The following is an 18,631-nucleotide window of genomic DNA, read 5'->3' as shown; positions in this document are numbered from 1 at the left end:
TGTGAATCACGTTTAAGGCCGATGTGAACAGTTCATAACTAAAAGTAAAGATGGTCGACAAATACCTCCATAAATGATCAATATTTGCAACGTTATTCAGAACAAAATGCAGTCTGTTGAAAAGAGTAAACTCTGTGGGTTTGTGTAATTCAGCAGCTAATTCAGAAGGTTTGTTATATCTGGCTCCAGCAGCTGCACATGTCGATTGTGGGTTTGTCACATTTAAAATGCCTTTAAATATAAATGTAATAAAAATAATAAAATGTACAATAGGAAAAGTTACTGAGGTGAAAATCCGTGAGAAAGTCTCAGAGAGGTTTAAGCTGAAGCGACAGACTAATTAAAAATTCCTCAAACCGAGATGGATTTAATGTGAACAGCTGTTGTAAATATTTTGTTTTTTAAAACCAATGACCCACAGAAAGTATGATCATTAGTTTGTCCTCGCAGGCTTTGTGATATTATCCTCACAAAATATTTGTTTTCGCCAAACTGTAAAAATGAAATGAAATGTCTTTAAAAAATGTGTTTATTTGGCATTATCTTTATTATTGTTTGAATAAATGCATCGTACAAAGTACAAATATAGAATTTTAATTTGGTCATTTTACACTGTTTCACTACAGAATTGCTTTTTAAGCCTGAAACACAATGAACTGATAGATATTAAACTATATTTACAACAAAAATGAAATCAAAATGGAAGACTACTGTTATCTTCATGTGATGGTACAAAGCCTCAGAATAACTCAGGCTTATCGTCCGACAGTTGTCTGGTTATTATGTGGAATTCAGTGATTGAGCAACTGATGAAGAAATAAAGTTAATAGAGTTTTCTGTCTCATTCATTAGCTACATATGTTTCAGTGATAATATTAATGACGTTTGTGACAGCTGTTGTCGTTGTTTATTGGTTGGTCAGTCACTTCCAGTGAAACCGTGGCTCGGTTCCGTAAACTCTCCCTGAGGGCCAAACGCATGTACTCAAGTGGAGTGTCAACAGGGGCTTCATTGTGTGCCAGAGTTGTGCTTTTTCCACTAACACGTTGGCTCTTCACCTGGACCTGCAGGTTGTAATACTGCTGATTACTCCTGTTAAACAGACCCTGTAGGTCAATGCGAAGGTTTCTTGATGTAACCAAGTTGGACCTGGCCTGTTGGCCCAGGCCCCGGCCGTCCCATTCATTAATTAATTTGAATGCTTCGGCACGGTAATTATGAGAGTCTGCGATGGTTTGGTGATTTTCTACTGCTTCGAACATGGTCACTCTCCTCCTGCTGTTGTCCTCCCGAGTACAGATCAGCTGTGGTGGGTTAGTTTGATTGGGTTTCTTGGGTTGCCGTTTGGTGCGGTGTGGCACAGAATACCTGCACTCTCCAGGAGAGATGACTCCACAGTAATCCCAGTTATTGTTGTCTGTTGTGTAGCACCAGTTATATCCCTTGCCATGGTCTCCACAATTGTGATCTGAGCGACAAGGCACACCTCTGTAGGTGACGTCTGGCGCAGGTGAGCAGTAGTCCCAGCTGCCATGAATGTGGCACCAGAAGTAGCGAGAATACTGGCAGTCATCAGTGCAGCGTTTTCGGGATATGGTGTCATGAATCACTGCCTTTGGCTCCACTCGTCCACACTTGTCCCAGCCTCCTTTGTCCAAATAGCACCAGTGGTAATCTCGTCCATGTGTGTCACAGGGATGGTCTTGGCGACAGGCGTTGCCTTTGTAATCAACGTTTTTTCTTGGTGAGCAGTAATCCCACCCCTTTGTGGAATGGCACCAGTAGTAGTTCTTACCGCGCGTTTCACAGCTATCATAACACGGCATACCATATGTTAAGGTGTAATGGTTTAAGTCCTCTATCACATCTCCACAGTATCCCAAACCCGAGGCTGTTTCACACTGGTAGTAGCCATTGTCGTGCTGCTCACAGCAATAAAAGCACACGTTTCCCTTGTAGTCCACCCCACTCATTGGTGAACAGTACTGTAGTTCTTCTGTGCCATCTGTCTTGTGTACTGTGCACTGGTATGTCTGCAATAAGCCCTGAGGATGACAGTCGCCGGTGCATTTTATCCCATGGTGGCTGTAGAATGTTTTTCCAGAGGTGGACCATGGAGAGACGCAAAGGACAAGAGTGAGGAAGAGTGAGGGGAGTCTCCTTTGATCCTTCATTTTAGCTCTGTAGAGGACGAGAGAGAGGAGAACAACTCTTTACAATCATACATCAGTAAGAGCAGGAAACACAACACCAAACTGACGTATGTCTGCTCATATTGTTGGGCTTTGTTACAGTGAGACGCTGATGGTAGTTTGGGTTGCGATCATGGACCCTCTGGGCTCTATCCTGGCCATCTGTGGCCACTTCACTTTTCTTTTTTCAACCATTTTTGTTCTGTTAATGCAAGTGGAATGAAACTTCCCAAAGGTGTGTATTTCTTTCAGATTTTTTAATTTTCAACATCAGCTCCTTAATAATGTCAATAATATTCACTATACACCAAATAGTTCCTCTGGGTTCTATCGTGGCCATTTGTGGCCAATTGAAACCCATTATAACCACCTTTTTTGATTCCTTGTTACTGACAGTACTATATCATGCGATTTAGGTAAAATTGCTTTCATTCTAAACTCAACACATGAAAATTGTAGTTTTTAATGTTTTTTACCAAATGACATCATTTACCCATTTTTGGCCAAACAAGCGATTTCATGTAATATTCAGAGTTTCTAGTAGCGGCCTTTGATGGCTTACCACACTCCAATGGACCAAAATAATGACACAATTTTGACATAGGTTTGATCTTAAGGATCTAATAGTTTGTGTTTGTGCATGACATTGCAGCACAAACATGTATTTGCAAGATAGACTGGAATAAATTCAAACATTACATAGGCTGCAGTGAATTTCTGTGGATGCAGGCTGTTGAGCTTTGAGCTTCCCAGTCAAACTCAGCTTTGAAGCACATGTTAAAAGCACTTTTACTCTTGTATTTTTCATAAAAAGAGACCACACCCAAAATATCAACTCTAGAAACAAAAACAAAAACAACCCAATCACAGGACATTTTGCAGAGTTCAAACCTGCAGCTGCAGCTGGAGCACAAACAACAACAAACACTGTTTGTAAACGTGTCCTGGAGTTTCTGCAGGTGCAGACAGAGCTACTGCTGTAAGTCAGCCTAACAGCTTCCAGATCATTTATTCTGGCTGTATGGCAAGAAGGTCATCACTGCTTCAAGCACTGTCTGTGTGATCTGGTCAGAGAGCAAGGACAGCAGCAGTCCTCTGTCCTTGAAGAAAAGACATCTGCCCAAGATGAAGAAACTTCCTCTCCAAAGATGATGAGTACTAGCCAGTGCCTGAATCCTCTTCTTTGGGGGAGGATTGGGGTTGGGGGGCATGGAGGTGGAGGCCGAGCAGCTGATGGAAAAGAACATAGGAGCATTTTCTGAGACCGAGGAGAGTGACCGAGTGGATCCCTCATGAAAGGAAAACCATGTGGGTCCCACCACTGAAGAGAGACTGCTCTACATCCAGTACCCACTGGTATCAAACCAGGGCTCAGCCTGTATGCAGTTCCCTGCATTAGCAGCCTGAGATCTACTTTTGACGTTTTTATAACAAAGGAGATCTTTTAGCTGCTGTGCACCCTTACAAAGCTGCACGGGAGGCCAAGGTGTGAGGACTGGAGGATCATAGATGAAGTGGAGATGTGAGCCTAAACCAGAATAAAGCAATACATAGCATGTTGGATGACAACACTGGAAGTTCTCAGGAAGTAAAAAAGGGAACAGGGTTCAGACTCCAACTGACGGAGGAGCTCCGAGGACAACGTCTTTCCTTCGGGCACCTTGGTAGAGGAACTCCTCAGATGAAAACTGGCACAGGGGAAACAACCCAGAGCTTCCTCCCCAGCTCCTTCAGTTGCAACAGAGGAAGATTTTGTTGTCTGTCTTTGGCTTCAATAAAACTTCCACAGCAATATCCCACATGCCAAAGCAACAGAGGAATGTGCTTCTTTTGACAGCAACACACAAGGAACCAGCAGTCGATGATGGGGAATAAAGGATGCGTGAAAGCAAGAAGCAATCCTGGACTACAATAGGCACAAATACTGCTTGGATAACTTAGAGAGGATGTTGGCACCTCGAGTTGCAGAAGGAAAACTAACTGATGGCTGCTGGCTCTTCTCTCCAATCTCCTGGATGTCTTGGGATACGATGCCTTTGTCCCACCGGAAACAACTTCACTGAAGTGGGGGAGTGCTCTACAACCTACAGATGAAGAGTGATCCTGGGAGAGCTGGGACACATGCTGGTGACCTCAACAACTGCAAGACACCCATGTCCCTCAGCCACTTCTGCCATTGATCTCAAGATACAGTAGTCTGACCCAGAGTGTGACCCACACCCCACCAACGAAATGAGAAGAAGGTGCAAAAGGCGCACCTGCAGGACTGGAACAGCAGCCCCTTGCACCAGGTGCAGAAAGTGTGCCTACAACAACCACTCTACTGTGGTTAGTACATCGTGCTGCTAATGAGGATGCACGCAGAAGCACACACATACTGGAATATAAATTTTCTTGGTCATTTCAGGGGTTATTTGGTCATTAAATTGCCTTTCTGGCCACTAACACACCATGTGTGATATTCTCTTTGGCCATTCATTCCCCCCCAAAGAAAAAATTAATAAATAAATAAATGAAGTAAAAAGAAATCATTGTTACAGTTACTGTTACTGACCTGCAATGACAGTAAAAAATATTAGGTTTCACCATTCATATGCTAAAAAATGTGAACTTTATTACTATTTCCCCCCAAAAGCGTAGCAATAACACATAATCTGACTGGTATTCAAAGGGTATAATATCTGAATTTGAATTATATTTTGGTTTTCATGACTAGGACTGGTGCTAATTTAAAAAATCAAGTCAATGAAAGTAGAAAAATGTTTTAATATATATTAATTTTATAGTATTTTGTAAATGTAAACAGGGGGTGGCCATTTTTGGCCACGAACAAGCTGAGAGGGATTTTTTTTTGTTTTTCTGTCACTGCACAAAAAAACAAAGATACATAAAACTCATTGATACTTTATTGCTATTCATCTAACCTCCATCATGGTTAGAAAATAAATCAGTTTGCATGTATTATTTAGAAAGAAATGGGGATTTTATGCTTTTATCCCCATGTAAATCATTAAAATTATGTGATTTAACTGGTATTTAAAGGGTTAAAATTCTGAATTTGAATGAAATTTTGATTTTCATGAACAGCACTGGTGCTAATCTAAAAAAATCAAGTCAAAAAAAAAGTGGAAATTTTTCTTAATATATATGAATTTTATAGTATTTTGTAAATGTAAACAGGGGGTGGCCATTTTTGGCCACGAACAGACTGAGAGGGAGTTTTTATGTTTTTGCTCTCCCTGCACTAAAATAACAATGCATTATAATCAATGTTGATGTGAATCAATTACATGCCCCAGACTCTACTATTAACAATACAAGAAATTTCAGTAGCAATGTAATTATATAAAATTGCGAGATTTGAGGTTGTCTTCCAGCTGGTGCAGTGGACAAACAAACTGGTGTTTAAAGGGTTAAAAATTTAAAAAGTAATAATTATTTTATATTTATGAAAAGAGCTGAAGTTACTTAAAAGCTTTATGCAGAAAAAATGGCAAAAAAACATAAAGATAATAAAAATTACAGACCTAATCTGTTGGTGGCCACGAACAAGCTGAAAGGGTGGTGATTTTGAACCAACCCAGAGGGTCAAAGAAACAGTGACTACTAGAATCAAACAATCTCCTTCTGACACTGTTCAATGATCTCTAAAATCTGGAAACATCTGTGTTATCATTAGTTTTTTTAATTACACCATGTTACATATTTATGAACTTAAGTAAATCAAATGCATCACTCTAGGAATGGACATGTTTAATGTTGAGTATTAGCTTTATACAACAGTAAAATAACTACAGTATCCTTTACTGTTAAATCTATGCAAGATGATGAATTCTGTTGCTTTGAGTAAATAATTTGGGTTAAATTTGTATCCATGCATCTATTAGCTATTAGTGTTAGTTAATCTCTGAAATCCAATGATCTCAGCTTAGAGGGAAAAACACCAACTTACAGTTGCTGCATCTGCTGCATCTGCTGCATCGTCTGCAGTCTGCTGTTTGAGGCTGACGTTCTTTATACACATGGTGTTTGCCTCAAATCTTGGACTGAATCATTTTGGAAGACCTTGTACTCTGTTAATACAGAACAGAGGGCCTTCTTCAAACACAGTGGTCAATGTTTCTGTTTGCTTGACAGTAAATTACTGCTAAGTGTTTCTGGTAAGACCATATAGATCCACTGATCAGCCACAACTTTAAACCACTGACGGGGCTGTGGCCCCCCCACACCCTCTAGCAGATCATTACATGAAGGAACCTTTTAAAAAACAAGCGCGTCCATGCTCACAGGTGTACACACGGGTGATCACACCCACAAACTACACCCTTTTGGCTCCTACCTCAAAGCACACTGTGTTCTGTTGATCTTATGTGCTGCACAATAATGTTTAATATTTAGTATTTACTGTCATATTCCCATATATCATTGTGATGTTGTTTATTCTATTACTCTTGTTCTCTTCTGCTTGTTTTCTTTTTTCTTTCTCAGCAGGTGATCCAGGTGATCGATAGATGCATTTTTTTTTCTGCCCATTCTGTTGGTTTTTGTCTTTTGCCCTTCTCCCCCGTCCCTCTTCTCAGCTGTTTCTCTTTCCTCCAGTCAAGTCTGTCCCGTATTCATTAAGTGAAAATAAAATAAACAATAAAAGGTGAATCAAATGGACCATTACGGCAAGGCTGGGATGGTCTGTTTGGTAAAGTAAATCCGTTGGGCATCTTTCTTTGCCTTTAGACAACAATTCTGATGCAAAAGAGCCAAACGGGACAGGCAAAAAAAAAAAAAAAAAAAAAAAAATAAAAAAATAAAATAAAATAAATTAAATTAAAAAAAAAAAAAAGAAAAAAAAAAGGAAGACCTTGTACTCTGTTAATACAGAACAGAGGGCCTTCTTCAAACACAGTGGTCAATGTTTCTGTTTGCTTGACAGTAAATTACTGCTAAGTGTTTCTGGTAAGACCATATAGATCCACTGATCAGCCTCAACTTTAAACCACTGACATGTGAGGTGAATGACACTGATCATTTGGATCCAGTCCAATGTTGTGCTGGGAAACCTTGGCTCCTTCATCCATCTCCATCTTTGGCATGTACCACCCACATAAACACTGTTGGAGACCAAACACACACACATTGTTTCTATGTATGTTCACATTTTACTTGTTTTTAAGGACACCTGAGTCTTTAGGATTTCAGTGGTCATCGACGTCTGCTTGACACAAACAGACCAAACATCCTCAGTCCTCCATCAATGTGAGGAAGATCAGACACACAAATGAAATAAGACAAAAGGTTGCTGACAATGTGCTCAACAAAAACACCTCCTGGAGTCTGCCATGTTGATTTCTCTGCTGATATGCATAATGTGGAAGACAGTTAAATTAGTTTTTGGATTTTGATGCTGTCAACAGCACATTTGGTAGACTGTACTTTAGGACTAAGCTGCACAATTCTACTGTAAATGTGTAAGATTGTCACTAAGGGCTTAACAGAAAATGTATTCATTAAGGATTTGACAATTATCATAAATATTTTGAGTCTGTGTTTGGAAAAAGGCAGACCCAAACATTCAGACCCTGAGCCATAGCGAGCACCACAACAAAACCACCTACCTCAAAACCTGGTACACAGAACTTGATAGCAAGTTTTCAGATTTTACCTGATCTGACTTACTGGAAACTGAAGATGATCCTTCAGTTTAATGCAACATGGAGTTCATTGTTAATGCATTTATTAAAAAACATCAAGACTCAACTCAAACCAAACAAAAAGAAATTCAGGCTGAAAAATCCTTCAGATTCCTTCAATACAAATCAAAGAGCTCAAAAAAGAAGAGAGAGAAAAGAGACAGCATCTGTAGGAGGAATAATACTCAGAATGATATCATACTGGAACAAATAATCAGGCAATCATTTTCACAGCCACCAGGTGGCAACATTTCCTCTTCTCCACTACAGATTTCCTGTTTGTTATTTCGTCTTTAATGTGTCCATCTTTCTTCATCACATAAATGAATCATTAAATATTTTACGTAGAAGACAAAGACAAAGAACGAGATCGCGGATACAAGCGGCGGAAATGAGCTTCCTCCGAAGGGTGGCTGGCCTCTCCCTTACAGATAGGGTGAGAAGTTCGGCCATCCGGGAGGGGCTCAGAGTAGAAACGCTGCTGCTCCACATCGAAAGGAGCCAGCTGAGGTGGTTCGGGCATCTGACAAGGATGCCCCTGGGCGCCTCCTGGGTGAGGTGTTCCAGGCATGTCCCACCGGGAGGAGGCCCCGGGGCAGACCCAGGACACGCTGGAGAGATTATATCTCTCGGCTGGCCTGGGAACGCCTTGGTGTTCCCCCGGATAAGCTGGAGGAGGTGGCTGGGGAGAGGGAGGTCTGGGCCTCTTTGCTCAGGCTGCTGCCCCCGCGACCCGGCCTCGGATAAAGCGGATGAAGATGGATGGATGGAAGACAAAGACCATTTAAAACTGAGACATTAGAATTACAGAAATATAAACCAGAGCTCTCTGTGCTTTAGATGGAGCTAAATACAAAATACATCAACATGAAAGAACAGATCAGCCTGTAAACTGACAGCTAAATACAACCTGGAATACAAAGACCATTTTTAGAAACTGATAGTTATTCTAAGAATGTCCACTAGATGGAGCCAAGTCCTTCGGAGCTGGTTTACCGAGTCTGTTAACTCTCATCGCTCTGTGTTTAACCCATTCAGAACCTGCTGATGAAGTTCATTCATGTGCACATATCATTGAATCATTAATGACTGAAGACTACACACAAGACAAAGTAAAACAATCATGGAACTTGGCCTCACCAGCAGCCGTGGACCCAAAAGAAAATCACACAAAAAGAAAATCACTACAGCCCACCCGGTGCTGTACAAAAGAAAGTGTGAAAACGACCCACCACCTGAGGTCCCAGGGCCACTGGCTCGTCCTCCTTTCACTGAAATACAACACAGAAAAATATGTTAAAAGAATAAAAGGACACTGAGCGTCAGGCTCGCTACCAGTGTTGGTCAAGTTACTTGAAAAAAGTAATCAGTAACTAATTACTGATTACTTCCCCAAAAAAGTAATCCCGTTACTTTACTGATTACTTATTTTCAAAAGTAATTAATTACTTACCGTATTTTCACAACTATAAGGCGCACTTAAAAGTCTTAGATTTTCTTCAAAAAGTGCGGCGCGCCCTATAGCGCAGTGCGCCCTGTGTGTTGTAAGGAGGACGTAGTAGAGAACACCATGAGAACGTTAAAGGGTGAAGTGTGGGCGTTGATCGTATATACCGGGACAATCGCACATACCTGTATAAAAGAACAGGTATGTGCATTATGCGGAACATCGTTGTTTTAACAACCCTGAAAATGGCAAAGAGACACGCTTATGAAGCACAGTTTAAACTGAAGGCCATCAGCTACGCGGAGGAACATGGAAATCGAGCCGCGGCGAGAGAATTTAAGATTAACGAATCGATGGTTCGCAAATGGAGGAAGCTAGAAAACAAGCTCCGGCAGGTCAAGAAGACGCAGCTGAGTTTCCGCGGACATAAGGCGAGGTGGCCCGAGTTGGAGGAAAGACTCGAGCGGTGGATCATCGAGCAAAGAACGAGCGGGAGAAGCGTTTCGACGGTCACCATTCGGCTAAAAGCAGTTTCACTAGCTGAAGAGATGAACATTGAACATTTCCAAGGAGGTCCGTCTTGGTGCTTTCGTTTTATGAAACGGTGCCATTTTTCCATCCGGACCGGGACTACGGTAGCGCAGCAACTTCCAGCGGATTATAAGGAAAAGCTGGCCATCTTCCACTCCTACTGCAACAAACACATCGGCGACAAAAACATCCAGCCCAGCCACATCACAAACATGGACGAGGTCCCGCTCACTTTTGACATCCCGGTGAGTCACACTGTGGAGAAGAAGGGGACCAGCACGGTAGCGATACGCACAACGGGGTATGAAAAGTCTTCTTTTACTGTTGTGCTTGGCTGCCATGCTAATGGACAGAAACTGCCGCCTATGGTGATTTTTAAGCGAAAGACTTTGCCTAAAGAGAAGTTTCCAGCAGAAATCATCATTAAGGCAAATGAAAAGGGCTGGATGGATGAGGAAATGATGAAAGAGTGGCTGAGGGAGGTGTATGTAAGGAGACCAGGTGGTTTTTTCCACGCATCACCATCGCTCTTAATCTGTGACTCTATGCGTGCCCATCTCACAGCCGATGTGAAAAAACTAGTGAAACAAATGAACTGTGAGCTTGCTGTCATTCCGGGAGGCCTGACAAAGGAACTCCAACCGCTGGACATCGGTGTGAACCGCCCGTTCAAAGTAAGGCTGCGAGCGGCGTGGGAGCGATGGATGACCGGTGGAGACCACAGTTTCAGTAAGAGTGGAAGGCAGCGCCGGGCGAGTTACGCCACAATTTGCCAATGGATTGTAGATGCTTGGGCTTTCGCAAAAGCCGGCATCGTTTCCGAGGAGCCGCACGGCACGGAAAGTGACTCTGACGGTGAAGACAGTGAACCTGGCATGTTTGATGGAGATTTAGCGCAGCTGTTCAATTCAGACACAGAGGATGAGGACTTCGATGGGTTTGATTGATGATAAAAACGTGAGTACCAAACTTTGTTTTGCTCCTGCTTTATTTTTAAATATGCACACTTGTATGCTTGTGTGTTGTTGATGATGACGATTACTGGTAATAGAAATGTGAGTAAGGTACTGAATTCAGGTTTGCTCCCGCTTTATTTTTAAATACGCATACGGTACTTATATGCGCCCTATGATCCAGTGCGCCTTATGTGTGTGTTAAATACAGTAAGGGCACACATAACTGAGACTGCGCCTTTTAGCCCAGTGCGCCTTATGGTCGTGAAAATACGGTAGTTACTTAGTTACTTTTTAAAAGCACGATTTACAACCTGAAGAGGTGATAAAGTGATAGATCTTTCAGCCCAATTCTACTTTTTCTACATAATCCATCATACAAAATGTAATCAAATGGAAAAGTCTCTTTTTTTTTGTTTTATTAGTTTTAATCTTTTAACTTTATGCATCAAGCAAACATTTAATTATCTGCAACATTCTCTGACTGGAAGAAATTAGTTTAACATTTAAACCTATTTTCTGCACATTCCAGCTCATAAAATAAAATATTTTTTGTGTTTACACTCAGTCTTTCAAATAGATGCAAGTAAAACACAGCAGAACATAAATAAAGTCACAGACTCAGCGGTCCTGTTGCTCTATTTTCACCTGTAAAGCAGGAGTGCGGTAGGCGGAGGTTTACCCTGGTGTAGGTGTGCCGCAGCAGTCAGTGGAAGGATATGGCAGCTCTGTGAGTTTCCCATTACGTCGTAGCTACTCGGTGCTTGTTGGAAGTTTAGGGTTTTTTTGCTGTAAAAAGAAGTTTTCTTCCCACGCACAGCGGACACTAATGTTTTTGTCACTTTTTATGGAATCAAACTCAAAGTAAGGTCAGTACTGGAAGACTTATACCCCACGGATCAAACTACAACTCGTGCTGGTGGCAATTGTCCAAGCCTCAATTGCAAGCCGGTCTGGCTCCCCACAGGCTGAGACCTGCAACTGAGGCGATTTAAAGTTCCTAGCAGGACACTCGGGCAGAGGATCGCTCCAGCCCGATCACAGAAGCGTGGGTACGAGCAACAGTCCAGGATAAAAATAGAATAAAACCAGGTGAACCAGGAAAAGGTAAGCACACCTAATAAAAACAGTCTCACGACAAGCTAAAACAGGACAAGACAGCAGGCTCCACCGAGGAGGAGCCCTCACAACAGCGGCTAGGCAGGCGTCTTGATTCTCCAATTAAGGCTGGGCGAATTGCCACGGAGAGGTGAAGGCAGCGATCAAACCCCCAGGACCGGAGGCGCTTTACTCTCACTGGTGGAGATAACTCGAGCACCCCTCTCCACAACGCCGGAATAAATCAGAAAACTGCCGCGCTGTGGCTGTCATATTATCTACTCGCTTGCTGATCAGTCCGTCGCAGTGTGCCAGCATTTACTGCTGCTTTGCGCCAAATGCACGGGAGGAATGATCCAGAAAAACACCGGCTTAGCTTTATACGGGCTGACGCCACCATGCAATCAATATGCAGGTGGGTTCCCAGTTAACCGAGTTGCACAGCCGAGAGCGAGGGAGGGAGAGAGAAAAGGAAAGGCGAGTAGCCCATCCAGCTACATCAGCATAGGCTTCATTAGTAGCAACAGGCTATTGGTTCTAAAGACTTTCACTTTTTCCTTCACATGGTCAGAGAAATGTCCACATTTGTTTGTAAAGAACAAACACATTGAGGTGTTTGTATGTGACCTGTACATGAACGAAAGGCGTTCTGCTGTGCCGCCTTTCAAACAGCAATATCTGATCAATCTGTTTCCAGAGGTGGGTCGAGTATCCAAAAATTGTACTCAAGTAAGAGTAGCATTACTTTAAAATATTATTACTCAAGTAAAAGTGAAAAGTAGTCGTCAAAAAAGTTACTCAAGTAAGAGTAAAAAAGTACTTGGCGAAAAGACTACTCAAGTAGTGAGTCACTGTTTGAAATGTCCGATTTATTTTATAAATAAATGCTATCAGACAAAAAATAAATAAATATACAAACTTTAGTATTTTCAAAAGGAATATGTGTAAAAACATCAACAAAATAAGGCACAACAATTCTAATTTCCAGATTTCAGATTTTCACAACATCAAGCTGTTTTCACCAAAACCTGCAGTAAATAATATAAATATATAAACAGTGCAAACTATTTCCAGTGACAAGATGTGCTGCAAACTTTATATTCATCTTTGCTCCAAATGGCACAGCAGCCTCAGAGAAAACAGGACGAGGCATCTTCAACGTATGTTCATACAAGGCAGCTCAGGTTACCATAAGTTGTATGGGTGTGCATCAGAGGTGTGGACTCGAGTCACATGACTTGGACTCGAGTCAGACTCGAGTCATTAATTTTATGACTTTAGACTTGACTTGAAAAAATGTTCTAAGACTTGTGACTTGACTTGGACTTTTACACCAATGACTTGGGACTTGAATTGGACTTGAACCGGTTTACTTGAAAAGACTTGATATTTTACCCCAAATATAAAATTTAACATGCATATTATATAGAGATTGAAAATGTGACGTCATTCACGGGTAGAACCGCAAAGGATTCTGGGAACTCGTGGCAAGCGGTACTAGCGCACGCAGGCTTTCAATTAAAATCAGTCACACAGCGATAAAAAGAAACACAAAAATGTCAAGAAGCTGTTGTATTATTAACTGCAATAGCCGGTCGCATGACAGCCACAGGAAGCCGACAGGTAAAGAGATCGGTTGTTATCGGATTACGTCGTTGAAGAGAAATTGTTCGAGCCATGTTTCCGAAGTAACAAAGACGCGACTGGATTGCAGCCATTCAAAGACCAAATATAACGTCCCAGAACCCTCCAGCTCACAGGTTAGTCTGCTCCAAGCATTTACACAAAGGTCAGTCTGCTGTTGTAGTTAATGCGTCATTTTCATAACATAATTGGTGATATAGGTTACAAGCAAGTCTGGCGCTGAACAGAAATTGTCGCGCTATGCTCCTTTGTTTATTGTGCATAAATAGTGAATTGTCCTGACACAATATTGCGTTTCGCTTCTGTTATTATGGTACATTGACAAAAACATATACTTTTATTCACAGGATAAAACAGGTTTTTTGTATCACTAATTGCCCAGTACGATTACAGCATACAGTATTATTGTCACTGCTACATTTCTGTGATGCTACCAGAAATTATTTCCACTACTAATTAATTACCGTTGAGCTCAAAGGTCCTATTAATAAACGGTTAAGGAATGTGTATTTATGACGACAATTTGTGAGACTGGTAAACTTATGATACGTACGATGGTCTTTACTTTCTACACGGTGCATTTCAAGGTCCTGTACCCATCCGTCGGTAAACTGTACCTGGGCTTGTTGCAGTGACCGGAAGTTACTAAACTTCATGAGTGTATGCACTCACTCCAAGAACCGTATAATTATAAATATGCATATAAATTTGCTACGATGAGATAGCTGACTTCATCTAACTAGCAAATGTTGTCCAGGCTACGTTGGTGATACAGTTTTTTTAATGTGTATGATATTTTTGTCATGCGATTTTAAAGCCGGTCCTACAACCGCATCCAAGAATAACATGCAGCTTATCTCAGAACTGTCGGTGAAAATTATTCTTGGAGCTAGGTTTAATTGAGCTGCATTTTAAAGAGGTGCAATTTCACAATTTGTGTATATTTTCTAAGTTCACTATTTTGTCATGTGTTGAGAAAAACACAGATTTTAAAATTACATGGTCTAATATTTACATTTAGCATAACTGCAACATGCTTTTTTTCGTTTTTTTTTTAAAGACTCGAAAGGACTTGAAATTCAAAGTTTCAGACTTGTGACTTGACTCGGACTTTTACACCAGTGACTTGAGACTCGACTCTGACTTGCCTGACATTACTTGAGACTTGACTTGAGACTTGAGGATAAAGACTTGAGACTTACTTGAGACTTGCAAAACAATGACTTGGTCCCACCTCTGGTGTGCATCTATTTCTGCATATTCTTCACTCAGTGAGGTGATGGTTCAGCTTCAGCAGCAGTTTGCTCTCAGGCAGGGCCGTGCAGAGACGTTTAAAGGGGCGGGTGCTCAAAGTTAAAAAGGGGCACATTGAACCAGGCTGAATAACAACAACACACATTCATCAAGAATCTAATATGGGATTGCATCATACTATATCACTGCTGTGAGGTGGGGCAAGGCAAAGCAAACGTAGCCGATGTTTTACCTGATGGCTACAACGTTGCTGTTGAGGTGTTTCTGCTGCTCCTGCTGCTGATGGTGCTAACTACTAACTACTGCTGTGTCTCTCATCTTCGTACTTTCAGAAACAAGGATGGACCCGTGGGCGATGGGTAATGAGGTCATGCTGTTTGTGCACATTTAAACTGATGTGAATGGGTTACACAGTTGCAGCTCAGTGGGGAGCGACTGGTAGTCAGGCTGTGCTGTGCAGTGTCTCAGTTTTTGTATTGTATAGCAGAATGGTATGTTTGGAGAATGTTTCCAAGCTGTTCCTGTTATGTGACGTTAACTGAACTTCAGGTAACCTGCAAGAAAAGAACAAGAAACAAGTTCCTGTGAGGTATTCTGAGCCTCAAGGATGATGATAAACACTACAGAGATTACACATTTCACTCTAAGTCCCTACTTTGACACTGGTGCATACAGATACTTGTATTTCCTCATTATTCTTACGTCTTATGCTGCAATCATTTGTGCGAACCTCCTGCTGATTGTGGTTATCTGTGTGAACAGAAGCTTACATGAACCTATGTACATGTTTCTGTGCAGCCTGTTTGTGAATGAGCTGTATGGTAGTACAGGGCTGTTTCCGTTCCTCCTGCTTCAGATCCTCTCTGATGTTCACACTGTTTCTGTTTCATTTTGTTTCCTGCAGGTTTTCTGTGTGTACACTTATGCTTGTGTGGAGTTTATAAACTTTGTCGTCATGTCTTATGACAGATATTATGCCATCTGCTGGCCTCTTCAATATAAATCATGTATGACACTTAAAACAGTCACCTCGCTGATTTCTCTGACATGGTTATTACCTTTTATTATGATTGTCGTGCTTATATCTTTGAGTGCTCCTCTACAGCTCTGTGGAAACGTCATCAATAAAGTTTTTTGTGGAAACTACGCCATCATTAAACTGGCCTGCTCTGACACCAGAGTCCACAACATCTTTGGACTCATTTACACTTTCATCTCTGTCATTATTCCTCTTGTTTTAATCCTGTACACCTACGTGAGGATCCTCAAAGTCTGTTTTTCTGGCTCCAAGCAGACTCGACAGAAAGCCGTCAGCACCTGCACGCCTCACCTCGCCTCCATCTTGAACTTTTTCTTTGGTTGCTGTTTTCAGATATTACAAAGCAGATTTGACACCAGTGGTGTGCCAAATGTTTTTGGCATTTTATCATCATTGTACTTTCTGACATGCCAGCCGCTCTTCACACCGCTACTGTACGGGCTGAAAATGACCAAAATACGCATTGCATGTAAACAGCTGTTTTGTGGTTCACTGACACGTTTGTTCAGTTGTAGCAGTGATATCTTCTCCAAAAGCCACCAAAGTCAGAGTTATTGTTAATGCATGTCGATTAAAAGGAAACTTATTTTGGAGCTGAAATCATTCAAAATCTGTTTTTGTCAGTATGCTTGAACAAATAAACTAATATGAGTGACTTAGTTTTCTGTTGTGACGCTTGCAGCACGTAACATTTATTTTGTGTGATGTGTGTTTTTCACTTGAGCAGAGATAAACAGTCGGGTGGTTTGGGATCAGTGTGTCTAACTTCCAGAGGGAATGGATCAACACACAAACAGCAAAGTAAAAGCAAAAGATGATCCATCAACAACTGTACATAAACACTTTGAACAGATAACAAAATAAAAATATATTTTTGCTAATTCTTGCATAAAATTACGCATTTAAACTGAAATCACATGAATATAAAGTTCTATTGGTTGATAAATTTCCATCACATGATTCAAAGTGAACTCACTTACTGCCATTTAATAGTGAGAACATTTTCTATAAATATTAAGTCTCACAACACAACTGTTTCCCTCACTGAGATATTTGATCTTGCTGCACTGAAACAATGGGATTAGGGGTTATGCTTTTCTTTCATGTCAAATATTTATAGAAACTACTTGTTTATCAGACATTAACTGGTTATGTAAAATGTAAAGAGCTCTTCTATGTTAATTGTATTTGACTACCATGTGTTAGATTGACAAGATAATTTTATGCTATAAATATGTGTGTGTGTCTATATATATATATAGACACACACACAGTGTATGTACTGTACTTTTTTTCCCAATCAAACTAACAACTAAAACATTTTTGAACAATGACGTGTATTTTTCAAAACAGTATACAATTGTAAGTTGTAACAGCAGTCCAGATTATACATGAGTCATGTGAGTGCATCTCTTCCAAAGTGTACCGCACAAACATCTGCAGGATCCTGAATTCAACATTCTAGTGCCTATGACAAAGTTAACACTGAATTTTCTACGAATACTGGCCCAAAGGTAAAAGGTGAGACTTCCTCGGGTAAAATCATTTTTTTTCTTTCTTTTTTTTTTTCAAACGTAAGAGCCTTAAGGCACTATGGCAACAGGAATGCAAATACTAAAATGTGACGGAGAAAAGCTTGAAAATAACATTTTCACCCACAAGCACAAAACCAAGAGCCCTAAAATGTGATTCGTTTTGGCTTGCTTCTATAACTAAAACATGGTAATAACTTATAGTAACAAACAAAACAAAACAGTGGTTGGACATCACAACACAACCAAAATTACTGTAATCATGTCCAATGAACTTAAAAATTGTCTGACTTCTAAACAGCTGTTACAATTACTTCAGGCTACAAACTATTCCCCAAAAGAGTATGGCTTGAAAAATGAACATTAAATGCTATAGTACAAGGTTATTATCGTTAACGAAAACTAACGAAATAACGACAACTAGAAGTGTAAAAACATTTTCGTTAACGGAAATAAAAATAAAAACAAAAAAAGCAAAACTAACTAAAACTGTAATGAGTGTTCATAAAACTAAAATTAACTGAATTTATAGCAAAATGTGTTTAGTTTTCATTGATGTGAGCGTGTCCTGGGTGAAAATAAAGTTTCGTTTCCAGATTTTTTCTTGCTGTGTCTCATTATGCCAGCAGGTGGCAGCACGTTAGTCGAGTCGTCTGTGTTGTTGCTCCGCCCACGCGCAGAATCATGTCAGGAAAAGTCGGGAGAAAGCGCCAGAGTCCAATTTGGGATTACTTTGAATATGACTGTGTTTTGGATAAAGCAAGTGTCTTGTGTCTTGTAGTGGAAAGAGACAAATTATGAGGGACATTTCTAAAGGAAAAAAATCCCACAAACCTTAAAGTGCACTTGAAAAGCTCACACAAGAAGGCTAACCTAGCTTAGCTTGAGAAGGGAGCACACTCAACCCTCATCCCCAGAAACAGAAGCTAACCCCAGGCAAGGCAGCGTGATGCAACCCGAGACAACAGGACGGGGACATCTACACAACTGTGTGAATTCACCAAAATTACGAACACCCGGTGCTGCGAGAGTTAATAGTCTCATTGGGGCCAAGATATACATTTTATAGTTGCCTGGTATCAGTGGTTGTTCATCTGCCTTTATTTATTTATTTATTTAAAGAACCCATAGGTGGGAATGTGAGTTGTCTGTCTCTGCGTGTTAGCCCTGCGACAGACAGGCGACCTGTGCAGGGTGCAGGGTATGGTAGCTATATGGTCTTACCCAAGGATGTAAGACCATATAGATCCACTGATC

At 40.9% G+C, this 18,631-nt stretch overlaps 2 protein-coding genes across 2 annotated transcripts; one reads left to right on the top strand and one right to left on the bottom strand.

Moving 5' to 3' along the window:
- Nucleotides 1–511: 511 nt before the first annotated feature.
- Nucleotides 512–6,164, bottom strand: LOC146560450 (uncharacterized). Its single transcript, XM_085245237.1, has 2 exons — nt 6,145–6,164; nt 512–2,181 (listed from the first exon to the last, which is right to left on the bottom strand). The coding sequence occupies exons 1-2, from the start codon at nt 6,162–6,164 to the stop codon at nt 876–878; spliced, it is 1,326 nt and encodes a 441-aa protein (XP_085101363.1). The 3' UTR covers nt 512–875.
- A 9,129-nt stretch (nt 6,165–15,293) lies between these two features.
- On the top strand, nt 15,294–16,457 carry LOC146560449 (olfactory receptor 11A1-like). Its single transcript, XM_085245235.1, has one exon. The coding sequence runs from the start codon at nt 15,411–15,413 to the stop codon at nt 16,401–16,403; it is 993 nt and encodes a 330-aa protein (XP_085101361.1). The 5' UTR covers nt 15,294–15,410; the 3' UTR covers nt 16,404–16,457.
- The last annotated feature ends 2,174 nt before the right edge of the window (nt 16,458–18,631 follow it).

This window comes from Mchenga conophoros, linkage group LG14, assembly GCF_057382185.1.
Source record: "Mchenga conophoros isolate Kocher_MC1m ecotype Shallow Benthic linkage group LG14, M_conophoros_male_GT1.1, whole genome shotgun sequence".
NCBI lineage: Eukaryota > Metazoa > Chordata > Actinopteri > Cichliformes > Cichlidae > Mchenga > Mchenga conophoros.
The sequence above is the reverse complement of the archived record's forward strand: the minus strand, read 5'-3'. Positions and strand labels throughout refer to the sequence as shown.